The sequence below is a fragment of the Solanum pennellii genome, chromosome 9 (assembly GCF_001406875.1).
Source record: "Solanum pennellii chromosome 9, SPENNV200".
NCBI classification, from domain to species: Eukaryota; Viridiplantae; Streptophyta; class Magnoliopsida; order Solanales; family Solanaceae; genus Solanum; species Solanum pennellii.
Genome location: NC_028645.1, coordinates 13,738,045 through 13,759,408, shown reverse-complemented (window position 1 = coordinate 13,759,408; position 21,364 = coordinate 13,738,045). Strand labels below are relative to the sequence as shown.

The 21,364-nt window shown below is 35.3% G+C and overlaps 1 protein-coding gene and 1 pseudogene across 1 annotated transcript; one reads left to right on the top strand and one right to left on the bottom strand.

The window, feature by feature from the left end:
• Positions 1-14,571: 14,571 nt before the first annotated feature.
• Positions 14,572-19,407, bottom strand: LOC107030007 (annotated as a pseudogene).
• A 1,363-nt stretch (positions 19,408-20,770) lies between these two features.
• Positions 20,771-21,112, top strand: LOC107030006. The gene has a single exon (XM_015231420.1). The coding sequence runs from the start codon at positions 20,771-20,773 to the stop codon at positions 21,110-21,112; it is 342 nt and encodes a 113-aa protein (XP_015086906.1).
• Positions 21,113-21,364: the final 252 nt, after the last annotated feature.

The window sequence follows — 21,364 nt, the reverse complement described above, 5'->3', positions numbered from 1 at the left end:
ATTTCAAACCTCCAATCAAGCTTCTATGGTGACTAGGATCAGCGAGATTTGTGCCGTATTTAAGCTGAAATTTTTCATTTGCATTCATGGGCATGGCAGGCACTTTAAAATTATGCATTCCAAACTTGAACAAGAGGTCTTTTGCATACTTCTTTTGAGAAACAAAAATACCATCTTATACCTGTTTCATTTGAAGACCAAGAAAGTATTGCAAAACACCTAAATCTTACATTTCAAACTCCTTCATCATGAAAGATTTAAATTCAGCAACTAAAGTTTCACATGACCCCATATAGATTATGTCAGCCACATAGAGACAAACTACCAAATAATCACTTGTACCTTGTTTCCTACATACAATGCAGGCTCATTCTCCCTTCTTTCAAATCTATTCCTCAGGAATTACGAGTCAATTTTGTTGTACCATGCCCATGGAGCTTGTTTTAGCCCATAAAGAGCCTTCTTGAGCTTGTATGCATTGTTCTTATTGCCACTAACAACAAAAACCTCAGGTTGGGAAACATAAATTTCCTCTTCCAAATCACCATTTAAGAATGCAGATTTAACATCAAAGTGATAAATGGGACAACTCAGTTGAGCCGCTAAACATAAGAGTATTCTCACCGTTTCAAAGCGAGGGACAACTGAAAACTTCTCATCGTAACCAATTTCTTGATGTTGTGCATATTTATTAGCTACAAGCCTTGCTTTGTATCATTGTATTATGCTCCCATCTGGATGACGCTTGATTTTGAACACCCGTTTGAGTCCAATGGGTTCCTTTCCTTCCGGTAGATTCACCTATTCCCATGTTTGATTCTACTCAATTGCTTCCATCTCTTTTAACATTGCATTTTTCCATGCTTGACTTTCTACAACTTCCTTGAAACAACATTGTTCAGTAACATACAAAGAAAAATAACAATTTTCATAAATCTCTCTTAACAATCTGAATTTCGCTGGTGGAGTCTCACTTGAAGAATCACTTGAAGAAAACTTCTGCCACTTCCTTGGTGGGTTAAGCTGTGATCACTTGCTGGAGTAGAGGTTCTTTATTGATGAGTGGCACGGCTGCTACTTGTTGGAGAAGAGCTGGATGTGTTCCCTGGAACAGTTGCAGGTTCTTGCTGAAAAGCCTCATTAGTAGGCTGCAATTTAATATTTGAACTAACATTCTCAGAATCGAAATTCCAGCTAGCGTCTTCATTAAACATACATTTCTACTGATCATAATTTTTCTACTCAGTGGATTATATAGCTTATAAGCTTTGGATTGTGTGCTATATCCAACAAAGATACATTTGGTTGATTTTTCATCAAGCTTATATCTAGCTTGGAAATTCACCAAAAAATAAGCTATTCATCCAAAGACACGTAAGTGGATTACCTTGGGCTTGTTACCTCTCCATGCTTCATATGGTATTTGGTTAAGAACAACCTTGGTGGGTGAAATGTTCAGCATCTACACAGCAGTAACAACAACTTCAGCCTAGAAATATTTTGGTACACCTCTAGCTTGCATCATGCTTCTCCCCATTTCAACGACCGTCCAATTATTCCGTTCGACAACACCATATTGCTCCTGAGTATATGGTGTTGTGAGACCTCTGTGAATACCATTTTTCTCGCAATAGGTGTTGAATTCATTTGATATAAATTCACCACCTCTATCTATTCCAAGAGCCATTAAATAGAGAAACTGGATACCCTTCCATGCTTGCCATTTCCATGACCTCCTTCTGCAGAAAAAACAACAATGAGTCTTTGTTCGCTACTTGTGCAATACAAGAGGCTTCACAATTTTGTAATTGTTCCACTACTTGTGCTAGGTGACAAACATAGTGCATGTAGGCCAATGATTACTGTCTATAAGGAAAGAGTACACAACAGAACAACTAAAAGGAAGGCCGGGGGAGTCATACTCTCGAAGGTTTTTGTCATGTCAATTTTCACAGGTAATTTGTTCTTGTACCCAGACAGCAAGTGCTCACGACAGGGGGAAATGAGAGTGAAAGAGATAGTATACTCTGCCCGGGTGAATATTTACAGCCCTATCTGATTCAGGTAATAGCGTCTTCTTTTACTATCAAATTATTTCGTTTAACGCTTCTACAAGCACAAGATAAGAGAATTTCTCGAAATGGAGACTCGATATAAATATATACTGCCTCTGATCACATAGGTGTATACCCTTTTCAGTATGTTAAGATTATTTCAGTGTACAAGATTATGCACTTGATTTGTGTATCTGGTTGGGGAAGCAGGATGAATACTCAATATTATAACTCAAGTAATGATTAATAATGTAAGGGTGGACAAATGTACGTTAAAAATGGTACAGAATCAAACAGTAATCTCTATTTGATGGCATAAAGATTAAGGCGGAAATCTCTTTTATTACCTGGATGAATGCAGTGATCCATCCAGGAGCATTCTGAAATTTTCACAAACATCCGTAAGGGGATAATTTAATGAGCAGCTTCAAAACTTCTTTTATTTATCAAGTTGTTAGTGCATGGATTTGTCATACCTCAAATCTCTTCTCCTCCCAAGTTACGTCAGTCCAAGTTTGTGTATTAAGTGATTCCCATGAACTAGGAGCTTGAATAACTTCCACATGCTGCAATAGCCTCAAGCTACCTGCAATAATTGATCAAATAAGTATGCTAGCAGTAAAAATAAATCCTCCTACTGTATATAGGAACACAAATTCATGATAAACAGGCTCCTACTACCCTTCACTTGTAAACTGTCAGCAATATATATATAATGGAACGTTGGGCACACTTTTCACTCTATCGTTCACTTTTAAACTGAGTACAACCTTATATTGCACATAACAAACATGAAGTTGAACTTGAAAACTGATAAGCAATAGGTTTAAGTAGCAGGACCACAGCTCAAATATGTACACTAGAAATTCAGTCTCCACTTGACCAGGTAAAGGGAAATAAACCAAGCTTTAAGTATATAATGCTGAAGAAATGATAATTATTTGAGCTGACGACTGAGCCACATACTTGTAATGAATGCTTCTGACCACATTTCGCGCTCTGACCATGCAGGTGTAATTTCTCTGACTGGGATTTTTTTTCTTGAGCACATGATCAGCATGGTCATTATTTAACAAAGTACAATTTAATGTGATCTAATGTGATCTGTAATAACCTTTTTTTAAGAAAGAAAGCAGCTCCTAGCAGACAGGTCACTAATTTTTTTTTTCTGCTTACTTAACCTAATAGAAACAATTAGAAGGTTTATCGATGGGTTTGCATCTCTTTCTTCCCCCATGATAACCTTGACCCAAATATGATGGCATGCAGATAAAAGTTCTCAACACCAAATATGGACTGCTAAAAGAAATTACTAATTAATGAGTTATTATTAATAAATTTACCTCCAATTATTATATAAAGAGATTTCTGTACAAGATCTGCTTCAATAAGACTCCCTACCAGTAAAGGAAATTCTTTATGGTACAGTATGTAATATGTGTAGAACAAATTGGATTAGGGCAACAGAGAATGTTCTAGAATGAATCTGTGCCAACCATATAAACCATTAGGCCTGACCAAGTTAACACAACAGTAACCCCTTCAAAGTAGACAAGCATTTAATACATTCTACAGATGAATAAGTTGCTGCAAAATGTTAGATAAAGTTCCATACAGTAACCTTAAGTTCTAACTTTATGTCAAGTTCCAAAGGCCAGAGAAGGAACCCACACAAGAATTACTTGGCGTACAACGCCTGGAAGGACACCATCCCTTATAGGGGAAGTCTGCAATTTAATTGAAACTGTAGATTCATTGTCTCTTTGGCTAGACTTGTGATAGCGCGGTGCGCCCGGTATTCGATCAAATCGTTGTTTTTCACAAATTTTTCATCATTTAGTCTATTAAGTCCTTCTAAATTGTACTAACAGTTTCCATTGATTCTAACTACTCTAAATGACATCTAAACATATAAAAATCATCCAGAAACATGAATCATAACCTTGGACCCATAAATTTAAATACAAAAGAAATTTAAGAGTCAGGTCTAGAAAGTTCTCAGAGTCTTTTCAAGAAGTCTTTCACAAACCTTTTAACTTTGTTTTATATCTTAAATTTCAACTTATGCAAAATTTAAAGAGTTGATTTCATTTCTCCAATTGTTATAAAGGAACTAAGTATTCCCAAGAGTTTAAAAAATGTTTTCGCATCTGAACATGAAAGGAAACACTGATTTCCAAGAGAGTTTTTAAGATAAAGTTATGAGTAATTATCTCAAACCAAAAAAAGAAGTTTTGTTTCACAAAAATGAGACAAAAAGGCATGGACAAAAAGGCAAGGCACAAACGGTGACGAATAAGAGAAAGCGTGAATCGTCGAATCACTCGATGAATCATGACTAACGATGCCAAATGGATCCACCAGACTAAATTTGAAGCCTATTATACTAACCTCTTTTATTATTTTAAGAGCGTTCTTTTTATGGGAGAGTTTTTAGAAGAGTTTTTGGAGAGAGTGTGAAACATTAGACACTTCATATTTTTATTTTAGAAACTTTGTTATGTTTTTTTCTCATGTTTGGATAGGGTTTTGAGGAAGCTTGAAAAGGAGTTTTTTCAATCGTTGAAGTGGGTCTTCTCCATTTTGCCTCTCTTCACAATTTTTAAGGTTTAATCTCCTATACCGATTTGATTCCTTAATCATTTCAAGTATATCTGATTATATCTTGATCTGTGGCTAAAAAAACCCCATTCATGGGGCGTGATTTAGCAAATATGTTTTCATATTATTGATGGTTCTTGTTTGCTGATCGAATTGGGTGCATTTTAATGGTGATTTAACCTATTGGTTGTAGTTTCATTTAATGGATTTGTAGTTGCAAATACAAACCCTCTCGTGTATGTTCGGCTTGCCCGAGAAGGAGGTGAAACCAAGAACACTAGATTGATGGCCTAAGTAGTGGGTCAAGATGAGGTCTAGCCCGAGAAGGAATTTACTTTCACCTTAAGCTTAGTCTAGTCACCATTGTCTTGCAAATTTTACTATCAAAGCATGTACCCATTAGTTTGTATCAACATATATTTCGGTCACACCGCAAGAACTCTCGCTCATACTTAATTTTTCCCCTTTGATTTTGCTATTTTTCTACTTGTCAAGAAACCCCTTCTTGATATTTGACACTTTGGTGTCACAAATTAGATTTATTTTATTTTAATACTCGAAAATGTCTTGAACTATAACTATTTTAGAACGGAATTTTAAGTAGCTACGACTTTCAATACCACTCCCTTGGGACACGACCCCAACCCTTGGTTGGATTACTTTACTAGATTAGGTTCATAGACACTCAAACTGTAGGTTAGTGTCGTTGATCACGAAATATAAAAGATAAACAATATTGAGGCATCAAAATGGTGCCGCTGCCAGGGAGTGGTGTCACGTGAAAATGTATTTGCTTAGAGTTTTAATTCCTTGTAGTATAGGTTTACTAACGTAAATTTTAGTTTTGTTTGGCTAATTAAATGTCTACAATAGGGAAACAACAATGGATGACCATTATGGATATCACACAGATCACCCTCTACTTATGTAATTAAACTTCAAAGATAATCTACTTACATTTAAACAAGAGGAGGAAGAGATGATTACAGAATTGTGGTTGACGTTCAACGAGATCTTGCAAACATGCCCATCCCACGGAATGCCAGATAAAACATTGTTGGATTGCTTCTATAGAGGGCTAGAGCCCAATAATAGGAGAATAGCTAAGAAGCTTTTCGAAGGAGGAATGATGAGTCAACCCTACCAAGTTGTTGCAATCTTACTTGACAATATAGTTGAAACAAACGAAAGGGTTTAAATAAATACAAGTGGGTTAAACTAGTGACATAGTGGAATTGTTGTCGAAACGAGTTGTGGGGTTGTAATAACAAGAAAGAGAAAGGGATAGGAATTTTTCCCTTAAAAGATGCACCCAAGGATAAGGAGAAAAGGTTGGATCGAGTAACGATCCACTTTCAATCATTCAAAAGAAACTTGAAGAGAAATATAAGAAGTTTAATGACATAAAAGACAACATTGAGATGCTTAATGAGACAACTACCAAAAATTCCATGACAATTCAATTACAAGATGCACAGATAAACAACTTAATGACAGGACAATACCCACTATTCGCCGAGGATTCACCCCACTACACAATGGGTGACTCCGAGGATGAAACATGACGACTGACTTGCGTCGTGCCACGATGTTAAATAAGGAGATGTTTGGGAGGCAACCCAAAATCATTTACTTGCTTTCTTTTTGATGTCTTGAGAAAATAAGTGTGTGTAGGTAGTGCAAATTCAGGGAGGAAAAGTGCTTGAAAATATTCAAAGTGACAGCGAACAAGACCTTTTGGCGGAACACCGATAGATTCGACATAACTAATCAATCCACGCCGTTTGAATCTATACAACTAAAACGTTGAGTATATAAAACTCAGCTGAATGATAATTTCTATTGGAGATTCGCCAACCCAGTAGGGGACCTCTACAAAGACTATTGATGCACTCTTCGCAAAAGACTGGAATCTTGTTAAGTTTAGCGACAAAAGAGACACTCGGCGCTTTGCCTATACATTAAGCGAGATAAGTTAGTATAACCAAATGAGTAGAAGACGGACAGTCACAAGCCCAAGCTTTAAAAGTCCTACTTCAAACCTTTATTTTGACTGTCCCTTTCACAAAATTACACTTGCACGCTAGTCGTTTTATTTCTTGTACTCTTTAGTATTTGAAGTGTCGGATTGTGCTCGAATTTGGATTGCATTTCTGCCTAGCATGCCATTACATTTTAATTCAGCATCAAAGGTTAGTAACATAACTCTACAGTTGTACTCATTTAGGTAGTGATTAATAGTGATAAATGTTTGTTATGTCTTTGAGTTGATGTGATAGCATTTGCTGTCGATTATTACTCAATATTTTGTGCGTAATTGGTAAAATCCCATTTGACTGTATTTTGAGCTAAGTTGTATGTGTTGGATGGCGGAAATGCTAGGAATAGTTGTTAAAATTGATATTGAAAACGCTTAAGTCGCATTATCAGGGGATTACGGGGGAAAATTTGAAATAATGGCGTGAAAATAGGCACGTTGGGATGTTTGGAGAGTTGAGTACAACTCGCCTAACTACTCGGCGGTTTGCCTAGCGTCAACATTTTGCAATTAGCTGAATATCTTATATGTTGACTGATTTTTAACTTTTAACGGTCAAATCGAATTTCAAATTGCACTCCGTGATTCGTTGAAAGATTTTTTTCGCCCTTTATCTACACCCTTTCATCATCTACATATCTCTTTACGAAGATCCTAACATAATTAACTTATTACAATTTAGTTTCGTCAAGTGACTCGATAGTTAGAATCTCCCTAGCCTCCTCTTTGAATTATTAAGTATTTTGTCATCGAAGTTTTTGAAGAAATGGTTAGACCAAAAGTCATAGGGAGAAATGATCCACCTAGGCACATTAGAGAACGAGAATTTAGAGACGAGGAAAAGATAGCAGAGCTAGCCAAACAGAGAAATCACAGCAAGGAAGCCAGGGCCAAACGAAGAATTCCTATCGACCCTAATGTGCCCTCATGGGCACGAGGTTTTGGTAATGCGGTACATGCTTTCAGGGCATTCCATGAGATAGATAGGATGATTGCAGCTAATATCACTGATGAGGCAGGGCAACTGAAAACAGTGGTGAAGCTTAGAGTAGCAACACTTCAGCAACAGTTCTCTTATTTCGGGAAGACAGTTCGGGTGCTCATACCCCTACTAATGAAGAGGTTATGTATCTTTTTTGGATCCTAATTTCATAATAATTTTACCCTTTCAAAATAATTAAACTTTTTCGCCACCTTTTGTGTTAAAAATGGTTGTTATTGTACAAATTTAAGTCTCAGTTTCGATCAATACCAATGACTTGAAAAGTATTGTCAATCTATAAATCATGAATGTGTGTCTACAATGAGAATGAATGAAGTTACATAGGTAATATGTGGACTCTTTTCATCTTGTTGTGATTAGCCAAATATAAAATTGAGTATTTTGCAATTACCATTGCACACTAGCGAAAATGTGTTGTCTTGTTTGACTTAAGTTTCACAGCCTTGTGTGATGAGCTTACCTTGAATCTTGCATGAATAAACGTAGAACGTTCACAGTTAGTCTAATTGATTTAGAAAGGTATCTTTTTGACATGATCTTAGGCAATTCTTAAGATTGTAAGCCAACTTTGACATATACCTCTTTTGTAGCCTACCTGTGAGTGTGCGAAACTCTTTTGAACACCCTTTGAGTCTTACCGCTTCCTTGGAAAAACCTTGATGAAACATAAACTTTATGTTATCCACTACCTATAACACTTTTTGAGATGTTATATGAGTAAATAACCAACATAGGCCAATAGCCTAGGTTGGGGGTGTGATGAGAAGGGAAAGAAGAAGTCAAGAAGTGAAAAAGAAGTCTCGCAAACCCATGGCGTTTCAAAGAAATGGAAGCACTCCATACAAAAATAAAAAGAGAAAAATAAAATAAAGAGAAAATAAAAGAAAAAGAAAAAGAAAAGAAAAGTCGTGAAAGAAAAGATCGAATGTAAAGATATCGGGTTTTAAAACAATCCATGAAGGGGAAATAAAAGATGACCTAGAAGCGCTTGAATAAGGATTAAGAAGGCAAGATAGGGGATAGCATAAGGAATCAAATCTCATTGGAGAAAAGTCAATGATCCTAAATGACCATATCTTTGCACTCAACCTCGTTACTAGCCTTGAAAAGACCGTTTTGATCTTGAGTGAATAGAACCAAAGGTCAATTAGAAAATAAGGGCTAGAGATAGTTAAATGAGCTGGATAAGTCCAACATACCAACTAATGCCCATAAGGGCAAATTTGGGCACAAAGTTGGATGGCGAGGGCATGAGGGACCCAAACTTTAAAAGGAGGGTATATCTAGACCTTTTTGAATAGCTTAAGGGCATATTTGATCTTTTTCCCTTTTTTTAATAATACACTTAATTTTAAAAAAATAATAAAAAAGGTAAAGATAATAAATTGCTGAAAGAGGAAAAAGTTTAAATTGAGGAGAGAAATAAATATTTTACAAAGAATATATACATTTGAGAGCAAATTACATAATATCCCGAAAGTTTCCCCAATTACAAATAATTTAATATGTCATTGCTATGGGATACCTTCATTGATTTTTGATACATTCCAAGTGATCCATTACTTAATAGGAAAGGTGTAACCGAGAGGAGATCTTTTATTTTTTTAACTGAAAGGAAATTTTAGAGATTATGATATCTTATGTTTGTGTTTATTTAATTTTTTAATAATTTAATAATTTGGTTCAGATCTGAAGACAACATCTAATCACTCGATCATATGTGCGTTCAAATTTTCTAAGCGTAATGAAAATAAATGGCGCATAAGCCATTTTTAAAAGTTTGATCTAGTGAAATTCTCTCACTTTTTTTCCTTTCTGACGTTGATTTTTCTAAAACCTACCCAATATTCTCTAATCTATTTCATCACCATCATTTAAATACTTTATCGTTAATCCACAAGAAAATAACAAAAAATATGATATTTTAATCGTACCTTAAATCATGGTTGAAAAATGAACATTTTACGTTATTTTGTCCTCCTTATCTCGTACCTGAAATCATTTACCTTGAATGTATGTAAATCATAAGTTAATTCATTATCATATGAAAAACTTCACAGATTGTTGTGTCTTGGGTATTCAACAAATATATCATTTAGAGTCTTCAGAAAAAAAATTACTGTGTAGGAAATATAGAAGGAAACTACTATCTTTTAGAGAACGTTCAAGTTTTATATAGGCTAGTTAAAACCACTTGAGATAATTACTATCATCAAATACATCTCTATTTATACTAGTAATAATGTAAATCAAAGGTTTTGCAAAGTAACTAAATACATGTATCACAATTTACTAGATACATGTATTACGGAATTCTAAAAAGACTTCTTGAAAAACTAAGAGAAAATTTCGGAAGACTAAACATAGATGCATTAATTCCAACACTTCCCCTTAATGTATTTGATTGATAACTCCAATGCCTTCTCGAAGTTAGAAAAAAATTTATCTAGGAAGTTCTTCGGTGAATATGTCAACAAGTTGTTCTCCTGTCTGACAATAATGCAATTCAATTTCGCCTTTGTCTTTTGCTTCTCAGATAAAATGATACTTGATGGAAATATGCTTTGATCATTCATGGCTGACTTGATTCTTGGAAATTGCGATTGCTGATTTGTTATCACAATACAGAATAGTCCCTCTTTTTTGTTTTTCACCAATGTCTTCAAATATTATCCTAAGCCAAATAGCTTGAGAAGTAGCCTTAGCTGCTGAAACATATTTTGCTTTGGCAACGGATTGAGCAACAACACTTTGCTTTTTTGATAACCAAGAACAAATACTTGATCCAAATAAGAAAGCATAACCAGAAGTACTCTTCATGTCATCTATACTTCCAGCCCAATCACTATCATAATAACCAATTAAGTTCAAATCTCCATCAAATTTGTACATTATTTCATAATCCATTGTTCCTCGCAAGTAGCGAAGAACACACTTTGCAACTCCAAATGGCACTTGGCTTGGTTGTTGAATGAATCTGGATAATAAAGTAGTAGCAAACATAATATCTGGCCTTGTTGAAGTAAGATATAGAAAACTTCCAATAAAGCTCCTATAAAGTGAGCTTATATCTTTCTTTTCTCCATCATCTTTTCTAAACTTCTCATTTGTTGCTAATGGTATGGCTACAGAATTGCAATCCACCATTTTGAATTTTTGAAGAATACTTTTAGTATTTTTCTTTTGAGAAATGAAAATTCCTTCTTTCACTTGAGAATCTTCTATGCCCAAGAAATAATATAGCAACCCAAGATCACTCATTCCATAGGCTTGAATCATATCTTGCTTGAATTTTTGCATCATCTTCACATCTTTTCCTGTAAAGAGAAGATCATCCACATAGAGACCAACAATGATAATGCTTCCATGTTCTTTACTCATATACAAAGTAGCTTCACTTTTACTTCTCCGGAAATCATTTTTCGAAAAGTATGTATGTATTTCATTGTACCAGGCTCTTGGAGCTTGCTTTAGTCAGTAAAGAGTTTTTTTAGCATGTACACCTTTTCTTCTCCCCCTTGAACAAAAAATCCTTGAGGTTGCTCAACATAAATCTCTTCATCAAGTTTTCTATTAAGAAATGCAGATTTAATATCAAGTTGAAATATCTTCCATTTATTTTGTCCAGCAACAATAATTACAGTTCTAATTGTCTCAAGACGAGAAACTAGAGAGAAAGTTCCATAAAAATCAATAACTGTGTTTTGCTTGAAGCCTCTAGCAACCAACCTTGCTTTTCGCTTCTGAAGAGTTTGATTTTCTAAATCCATTTTAGACTTACAACTTCTCTTTCCTGGGTATAACCACAAGCTCCCAAGTATTTTTTTTTCAATCATCCGAACTTCTTCTTCCATGTCTTTCTTCCAAACATCATGTTTCATTGTTTCTTTATAATTTTCAGTCTCAACACCGATAAAGCTATATCTCTAATAAATGTCACTCAACATTTTTGTTCCTCTTGGAGGTGATTCTTTATCATTTGAATCTAGGATTTCTCCCCCTTGAGGGACATCTTCCACTTTTTCATCATCTTCTTGATTTGAAAATATGATGGCAATATTCTCTATATTTTAATCCTTCCAATTCAATGTTGTTTTTTCATCAAAAATGACATCTCTACTAACAACAACTTTGTTAGTTTTGACATCAAGAAGCCTATAACATTTTGTCACAATACTATAACAAAGAAATATACATATTTGACTTTTTTATCCAATCTTTTTTCTTTTCTAAGCAGGTACATGAGCTTAACAATTACTCCCAAAAATTTTAAAATGACTTAGAGAAGGTTTCATTCCACTCCAAGCTTTACTGGTGTCTTGTCCTTTAGTGCCTTTGCAAGGCACTTGTTAAGGATGTACACTGTTGTATACTGCTTCTGTCCAAAAATATTTTGGCAGCCCTTTCTCATTCATCATAGTTCTTGCCTCAAACATTGTTCTATTTCTTCTTTTAAATACACCATTATTGAGGAGTGTACCCTGGTGTAAGTTGCTTCTCAATGCCTTCATTTTTGCAATTTTCTTCAAATTCTCAACTTGTGTATTCACCTCCTCAATTACTGCGAATGGTTTTGATGCTGCAACATTTTTGCTTCTCAACAAGGGATTCAAATTTCTTGAATATAGCAAATGGTTCTGACATTTTTTTCAAGAAATAAACCCAAGTCATTCTTGAGAAATCATCAATAAAGATTAGAAAATACCTTTGACTTCCAAGAGATGGGGTGTTCATTGGTTCGCAAATGTTGGTATGGATTAGTTCCAAAAATACACTTGCTCTCCAAGACACCTCTTTTGGAAAAGACTTTCTATGTTGCTTTCCCATTAGACAACTTTCACATGGATCCACCTCAATATGTATCTCAGGATTTCCTTGTACCATGTCTTTTTGCTTAAGAATCTTAAAACCATGAAAATTCAAGTGACAAAATCTTTTGTGTCAAAGCCATGAATCATCTACAATTTCATTTTTAATGCATTGTAATGAAATTGCAAAGGAAAGTTTCTTTTTATCATCTTTACTTCAAGAATGACTTGATTTGGATCAATTTTATCATAATTCATGCAATAGTTATAAAAACAAGAGAATAACCATTTTCCATGAGTTGACCAACACTAAACAAATTTTGTTCCAATTCAAGAACATAAAGAACATCATGAATTTGCTTACCGCTCCTCTTTCATGTTGATCGAAATGGTACCTTTACCTTCTGCATCAAATAAGGCTCCGTTCCCCATTCTCACTTTAGTAGTGATGCTAGAATTTATTGAGAGGAAAGACTTTTCATCTCCTTTCATGTGATTACTACAACCACTATCAACATAACATTCATTGCTTTTTGTTGAAGCATCAGACTTGGAAGAAAAGAAAAGATTTTCTTCCCTATCTTCCTCCTGTTTTTACAAAAATTTGGTTGCTCCCGCTTCTTGTGCAAGCAATCCTTCTCAAAGTGGCCAGACTTTTTACAAAATTTACATTGAGGTTTTCCTTTGTGCCAACATTTTTCTGCAGTGTAAGTAGTCTTTTTGCAAACTTAACAAAAAAAGACTAGATTTTTTCTCACCTTTTTCTTCGACCTTCTTGGAAAAACCATCGTGATCCTGCTTCTTTTTTGTATTGTACATACTCTTTTGTTGATCTTTTGAGAATTTTTGAGAATTCTCATTTGCTCTGGACTTGAAAGTTGTCTCTTTGGATTGATCTTCATGAAAAATCCGTTGTTTCTCGTGTGCATGAAAAAAATCAAACTAGCTCTTTGATGGAAAGCTTTGAAATATCTTCCCTCTCCTCGATGATAAAAACAATGTACTCATTTTTTTCTGTAACACTAACTAGAATCTTTTCCACAACTTGTTGATCAAAAAATATATCACCACGATTGCTCATCTCATTAACAATATTCATGAATCTTTTGCAATATTCATCTATATTTTTTAATTCTATCATCTTCAAATTTTGAAACTCTCTTCTAAGAGTTTGAAGATTTATAGTGAGTACCTTTTTGTCATTGTACACCTCGGTTTCTAGAAACTCCCAAGCTTCCTTTGCAGTCTCACAACTAGCAATTTTTGCAAAATATGATTTTGAGACTCTCATTTGAAATTTGCTCAAGGCTTTTGAATCTTGACGATACTTAGCCTCAAGATTTTTAATCTCTGATGTTGTAAGTTCACCATCGTTGTCTGGATCTTCAAAGCCATTTGCAACAATAGTCCACAAACCTTCTGGTTCCAAATGTGTTCTCATTCTTATCTTCTATTATTCAAAATCACTTCCATAAAAAAATGGAGTAAGAACAATTGAAGAATCAACACCTTCATTTGTTTTGGATGCCATGTTTTTTTCCTTCACCTAACCCCAAATTAAGAACGAAAACCTATTCTTGATACCAATTTGTAGGAAATATTGAAGGAGAATACTATCTTTTTATAGAATGTTCAAGTTTTATATAGGCTACTTATGGCTACTTGAGATGATTACTATCATCAACTAAATATCTATTTATACTAGTAATAATGTACTCAAATATCTTACACAAATAACTAAATATATGTATCACAATTTACTAGATACATGCATTACGGAATGCTAAAAAGACTTCTTGAAAATCTAAGAGACAATTTGGAAGACTAAACATAGATGCTTTAATTCCGACATACTGATGGTATATATGGTAGTGTACCTGTAATGATGGATGGCTTAAAAAATTCCTCTAACAAATGTCCTTCGCAAACTAAAAAAGGCTCCAACTGATCTTATAAGAAAGAGATAAAGAATTTGAGCCATTTTTCAAAGACAGGCAATAAACAAAACATACTAAACAAGTCTGATTGCTTCATGTACTAGAAAACCAGAAGAAAACACATACTAACCTAAGATCTTGGTTTTGGAGGTTGGTTACAAGATCAAGACATGTACTAGGTGGCACCCCACGTGGTTCATGAGAGAGATTTTCAAAAATATGAAGGAGGCCCTCATGCTCAACCATGGATTCTAGTATGTTATCCTCTGACACAGAACATGAAGGATCCATCTTGGATTCATGATTCCTAGACAAAAAAACATCTGAATGGTAGTTTTTTCTCGTCTGCTATTCAATCTTATCGACCTCCCATTTTGATTTTACTGGACAGTAAACATGCACAAATTTGGTATGCCCATTCCTGTAAGCTTGACTGATGGCTTGCTGTTCTACTGAGGGATTCCAGAGAATGTCAAGCAAAACAACTCTTGAGGCCCCTATCATACTTATTCCTTCTAAACAGGATTTTATGGATGCAGGAAGAACTTTTACATCACTCTTAGGTTCATTGAGAGAATTTATAGATATCTGCAGCTGCTTCACATCAAGTTTCCCATCCATATAGAGAATCTCCCGACCTAAAGTCCATCCAAACAGAGAATTGAGTTTCTCCTTTGTCAGGTTTAGAGGATCAAGTAGTTGACTAAATATTATAACCCTCTCCTTCCACCCACCACAAATTCTGATAAGCTAAACAACAAATTTCATTTTTACTCAAGTATCTGGATCCAACCGACAGCTAGCTGACTTTCTAAGTCAGAGAACTCCTTCCTATTTGCCACTAGTGAAGTATGAACAGACATAAGAGACACCAAATTTTGATCATAAAAGGAGCTTAGATTCTTTGGAATCCTTCTAAGCAACTCCTTCTGCAAATCGGTGGGTCTCAAGTGAATTACAGTGTCCCTTATACCCGAAATGCTTACCTTCTTTACATTTTCAGTACACTTATGGACAAGTGGTGAAATAATATCCCTAAGCTCTTCCAATGCTCGAGAATTCTTGTCAATGGAACTGCAAAATTTGGACTGACTACACAGAGAGTGTTGTATAACTCCTTGATCGTTTTCTAAAAAGGAGTTCCAGATAAAACTATGCGCTTCTCGGTTTCAACCTTTTTCAAAGCTTTCCAAGCAAGGGTTTGCTCATTATGAGCAGGGTGCCCTTTTTCAAGGACCATAAGACCGGGATATTTAAGAAGGATTTCTCTAAGAGGTTTAGAGTAACCGTCTGCATCATCTCCAGTAAGAATCCTGAACAAGTCATAACTGATCCCCACAATACTCTTACCATTAACCCTCGATCCCAGCTTCACCATTCGTATAAGGTGTGGATTTCTCTTTCCCACATGGGAAAAACAGAAAAAAACACTCACAGTAGCTTCATCTTCCTGTAAAGAGAAATCTTTGTTGTTCAAGTTGTGGAAGGGAATGTCCACCTCCCATTTCTAGAACTCAGCTTCCCAGTTAAGCAACAAACTTGAAAGAGCTATGATTACAGGTCGATATTTTGGAAAAAATTTCAAATATGATTGAAGAAATACTATGGTGAGACGGGTTTTCTCGGTGCCAGGTTGATATGAGATTATGCATCCTCTTTTGCTATCGATAGAGGCTGTCTCTCTCTCTCTCTCTCTCTCGATTTATATCTCCTGTAATGTTTTTCCACATAAACTCAAATCCACCACGTTGATGAGGATAATCGTTGATTTGTCACTTCATGGGAACTATATCCCACACAGTTCCTTCTTCATTAATCGGAGAATCTTGGATTGAAGAAGAATTAGAGAATCTAAAGCCACCAACATCCAAGAGTGATGATGACTGTCCTAAATGTTTTCTTTCATACCTCCCTCGAGTTCTATGAGCCTGAGTTGCCGTCCTTATGACCCACAACAAAAAATGAGCCTTGCGACGAGACGCGAACATTCCCTATGATGCGGTTCCCTCCGGTCCGTTCTCGGGTTGGGTTAGGGGAACATCCGAGCGATTGCCTTCGCGGATCCTAATGCGCTCACAAGGCGCACAATAAGAATAATACCAATAGAGACTTCATAAGGGACCATTTGAGCATATACGTTTGGTAAGTTGTCCTCCAGCCAGGATAAAAGATCCCATTGAAGCAGCTAATCCTAGGCATATTGTATGGATATCTGGTCGCACAAATTGCTGCAGATGGCAGAAGTTCAAGAATTTAAGGGTCAAGCAAAAAAAAATTGGAGCGCGAGTTGATAAAATCAAATATAAGGATAGCATGTTGAAGGAATTAACATAGACTAGAGGAGTAAAGTAGTAAAATCACTAGTTAGTTACTACGATCAAATCCAATGATAAACTCCAGTAACTATAAAGTTGCTATGTGTAGTAAAAAGGTGAAAGTGCAACATACATGGAATTTCAGAATACAATGTGATTTCCAGAAATGGTTCAGGAAATGAGGCTTCTCAACACAAATGTGAATTATCAACGTAATAATGCAGGCAGCAAGTTCAAACCCAACTAAGTCATGTTAAGTCTTGTACTTCCACACATGAGCAATATAATCACATAGTGAAGCTGCTGACACAACACAATCCTCTGATCAACAATGATCATACCTCTAACACATCTGCACATGTGACAGGTATGATTAAACCTATGGCTATGATAGTCTCTCACAATCCTGATAAGATTGCGGACAAAAGGGAAATAAACCTTATGGCTTCAGACTTAAATTTGCCAAATAAATCCCCAATCAATAAACAGAGAAATCCTAAGAAAGTGCAACTTCCGAATAGAGATGTGGCACAGGTCACACACACTTGATCAAGTACTATATCTGATGAGAGTACTATATCCAATTTGTTGTATATCCCAGAGTGTTAGGTTGAGTTTACTTTTAGTTTCAAAACTAACAAGAGAGCAGTATAATCACATAGTGTAGCGTCTGACACAACACACTCCTCAGATCAACAATGAACCTACCTCTTAACACATCTGCAAATGTGACTGGTATGATTAAACTTTTGGCTATGATAGTCTCACACAGTCCTGAATAGATTGCAGGAAAAAAAAAGGCAACTAACCATATGGCTTCATACTTAAATTTTCTACATAAATCCTCCTTTAATAAACTGAGCAATTCTAAGAAAGGGCAACTTCCTAGTGGAGATGTGGGACAGGTTACACAGTGGATCAAGTACAATAACTGATGAGAGTACTATATCCTACGTCCAATGTATTGTATATCCCATAGTTTAAGTTCAATTTACTTTCAGTTTCAAAACTAACAAGAGAGTTGCAATATTTTGATTTGTTCTTGTTCATTTTTCATAATCTCTTCACTGGGAAGGTGAAAGAGATTAGTAAGGAGGACAATGGGCTATATTGGCTACTGAGTCGAGCTGTAGGAAAACCTATTAGCTTAGATGCTCAAGAATCTAATGATGTATCAACATCGAACTTGACATTAGTCTTTGGCATAAAAGACTGGGACACACTTCTACTTCAGTGCTTAGTGAACTGTTTTTATGTCCTTGTTCTTAACAACGTAGATTACCTTTTCAATCTAGTAGCATAAAAAGTAGTAGTTGTCTTGAATTGATTCATGTAGAACTTGAAATTGTGTTCCTAATTTAAAATAAGAAGTGTTTGACGGGATAAAACTCGTATACTTACAAAAGAAGGGAATATGTACTTGATCTCCAAATGAACATAGGGACAAACTTTAGACATGAGTCTAATTTGTTCATCTAGAACAAGTTGGTGCTTCCCCATCTGATGGTCACTTAAATCTCCACTCTGCATCGGCGAAATTGATGGATTTATAGATCTAATATCTGACTCGAGGATACACATCTACATTTCCGCAAAAAGATTTTCAACTTCCTTTTCAAGGGGGAGGAGGTTCCTCGTCTTCAAACCGAAATACTAAAGGAAGTGTTTCCTTGACAGGAACCTATTTCTTTTCTTCAAAAGGAGTAAGTTTATAATGATCATTAACATTTATGATAGAATCAACAACAAACTTCATAAATTCAGAATCTCCAAGAATCTTCTTTCCAGTCCTCCTATCCTTTCGAACAACATCCTTTTAAGAACGAAATCCTTTTGAACAATATTCTTCACCGAGTCATCAACCTCGCAATCCTCTTCAGATTTAGACTCCTCGCCATAAGACCCCGATTCATGACACTCCTCTTCATCAGTAAGAAGAATTGGTCTACTACTATCATTTCCATTGTTTAAGTTCTTTTTGGACTTAAAAAGTGAGTGTGCACGAAGAAGATATGCTCCGCTTTTCTTCTGCTTTTCACACTCAAAAACAAACTCAGGCCCCCCCATTCAACTCTTTTTTTTCCTTCTTCATTCCATATCATCAAAATCACTTATTTCATCATCATAGTGGCTAGAAATTGATCATTCAATCAACCTGTATTTCTTATCTTCAAGTTCATCAATATCCTCATGACTTGCTTTGGAATCCGACTCAGACTCAGAAGATGAGATGCTATGAGTATACACCTCCACTGATTTCACCGGTGTCCTATCACACATGCTTGAGGTAGACGAAACAACCTCCTCATCCTTTGCATTCAACATATTAACTTTCAAGCCCGTATTCGACCACCATCTCGAACCTGATTCATTATTTACATCCTCCCCCTCTTCAATGATAACAACATCATCAGAATTATCCTCATCCGAATCATCCGTATCATCTTCATCAGATATTTCCTCAACAAAAATACGTTACATAATAGACTCAGAAGTTCCTGGACTGAACTTGCTCCTTTTGTTAGAAATTTGCTTTTTCAACTACAGTTACTTTTACTACGTTATATTAGATAAGACTTATCCAATTAGTTGTTAGTCATCTATTCCTATTATTTAGGAGTTACTGAGTTAGGAATATGCTTGTAGTGCATTTACTGCTTTTTGTTTCCATTCAGTCTTATTAATGCAATCTGAAGCACGGTCTCGACCATAAGGCCACTAAACCAATCGCTTGGGCCCCCCATTTTCTCTCAAAGATGTGTGTGTATATATTTAGTCAAAATTTTTTATGTATTTTTAACTTTGAAAATAATTTTTTGTATTGAAAATATAATTGAGAAATTGAATATTTTTAGTTTATTGGAGTGTCTTTTCTAGATTCTTATGTGGTAAGTTAATTTTAGTATCACCTAGGCAGAAAGACCTAATGAAGCTTCACTGTTCCCTGAGATTGGCTTTGTTTCTAGTTTCGCATGTGGCTATCTATTTTGTTGTCTAGCTCATTAATATTTTGACAATTATCATGTACCAATAGTATTGTCTTCGTAAAATATTTACTTTTCTTTATTATCCCTTCACTATTTTTCATTCTTACATTATTGAATATTCTTAAGTTTCTTAAACGTTCAAACATTCAACATTATGTGATATCTATTGTTGTGTGTTTATAAAAAAAAATTAGATTTATTTGTGGTGTCTTATTCAAATTTGAAGCACTAAAACTTATCAACACTATTTTAATATTATTTATTAACTTATCAAATTCATCGCCACACTATTTTAATATCATCATATTTTTTAAAAAATTGAGTCATGTTTTATTATTCCACCTTTATATTATATAATTTTCAATGAAAATTTACATTATTTGCGTACTTACTTCATAATGTCTACATATATCCTGACTCTCCAGACCTTATTTGTAGGATTACACTAGTATATCATAATTATTCAATTTATATTTATCAACTAAAAAGAATAGGAGCCTATTTATAATGTACGGCTTTAGGCCCCCAAACTTGTTGAGACAAACCTGATCTGAAAACATCAATAAAAATGTTCTTCTACCAACATTCTTCTTGATTTCTCTGCATTCGAATAACTCATACTACAAATAATTACCAACAATTGGTGTCTAGATATTTCTTATCTTGCGGGATCTTAGGGTATTTCTGTGAGTGATTGTTTCAAGTGACTCAAGCACCACAACCAGAAACAACAAGAGATTGAAAATGGAAGAAAGCCTTAGTTTCGCGGTAATGGCACCTCCTGTCTTCAATGGTGAAAATTTTCACATGTGGGCAATGAGGATGGAAGCTTATCTCGAAGCTTTAAATCTTTGAGAGGTAATCGAGGAAGAGTATGAAGTTCTTCCGCTACCCAGAAACCCAACAATTTCTCAAATCAAAAATCACAAGGACAAGAAAACCAGAAAATCTAAGGAAGGCATTTTTTTTTCATCAGTCCCTTCAACAATTTTCCTCATATCATATCTCTAAAATCCTCAAAAGCCATATGGATTATCTCAAGGCAGAATATTATGGAGATGATCACATCAAAGATATGCAAGTGCTAAATCTCGTTAGAGACTTTCAGAAGATGAAAGAATCGGAAACAATCAAAGAATACTCTGACAGGCTTGTGAGCATAGCAAACAGAGTAAGATTACTTGGTTCTGAGTTTAAAGACTCGCGTATTGTTGAAAACATTCAGGTTACTGTACCTGAAAAATTTGAAGCCACCATTACCACTTTGGAGAACACCAAGAATCTATCAAAAATTACTTTGGCGGAATTATTGAATTCTTTGAAGTCTCAAGAACAAAGAAGGGTTATGAGAGAATATGGAATTAGATAGGGAGCATTGGTGGCAAAACATGAAGAGAGTGGAAGATACAAAAACAAAAACAATAAGAAGAACCAGCCAACAAATGGAGAAGGAGCAGCTCGCGACAACAACAAAAGCAAAACAGGTAGTGTTAAAGGAAATTATCCTCCTTGTAAGCGTTATGGAAAGAATAGGCACGCGCCATATAAGGTGTTTGAAAAGGCTGGATGCTAAATTCAGTAAGTGCAACCAACTCGGGCATGAAGCAATTATCTGCAGGAG

What these genes read in the sequence shown, in the direction of transcription:
- LOC107030006 (XM_015231420.1), top strand. Translation starts at nt 20,771, where the DNA reads ATGGATTATCTCAAGGCAGAATATTATGGAGATGATCACATCAAAGAT.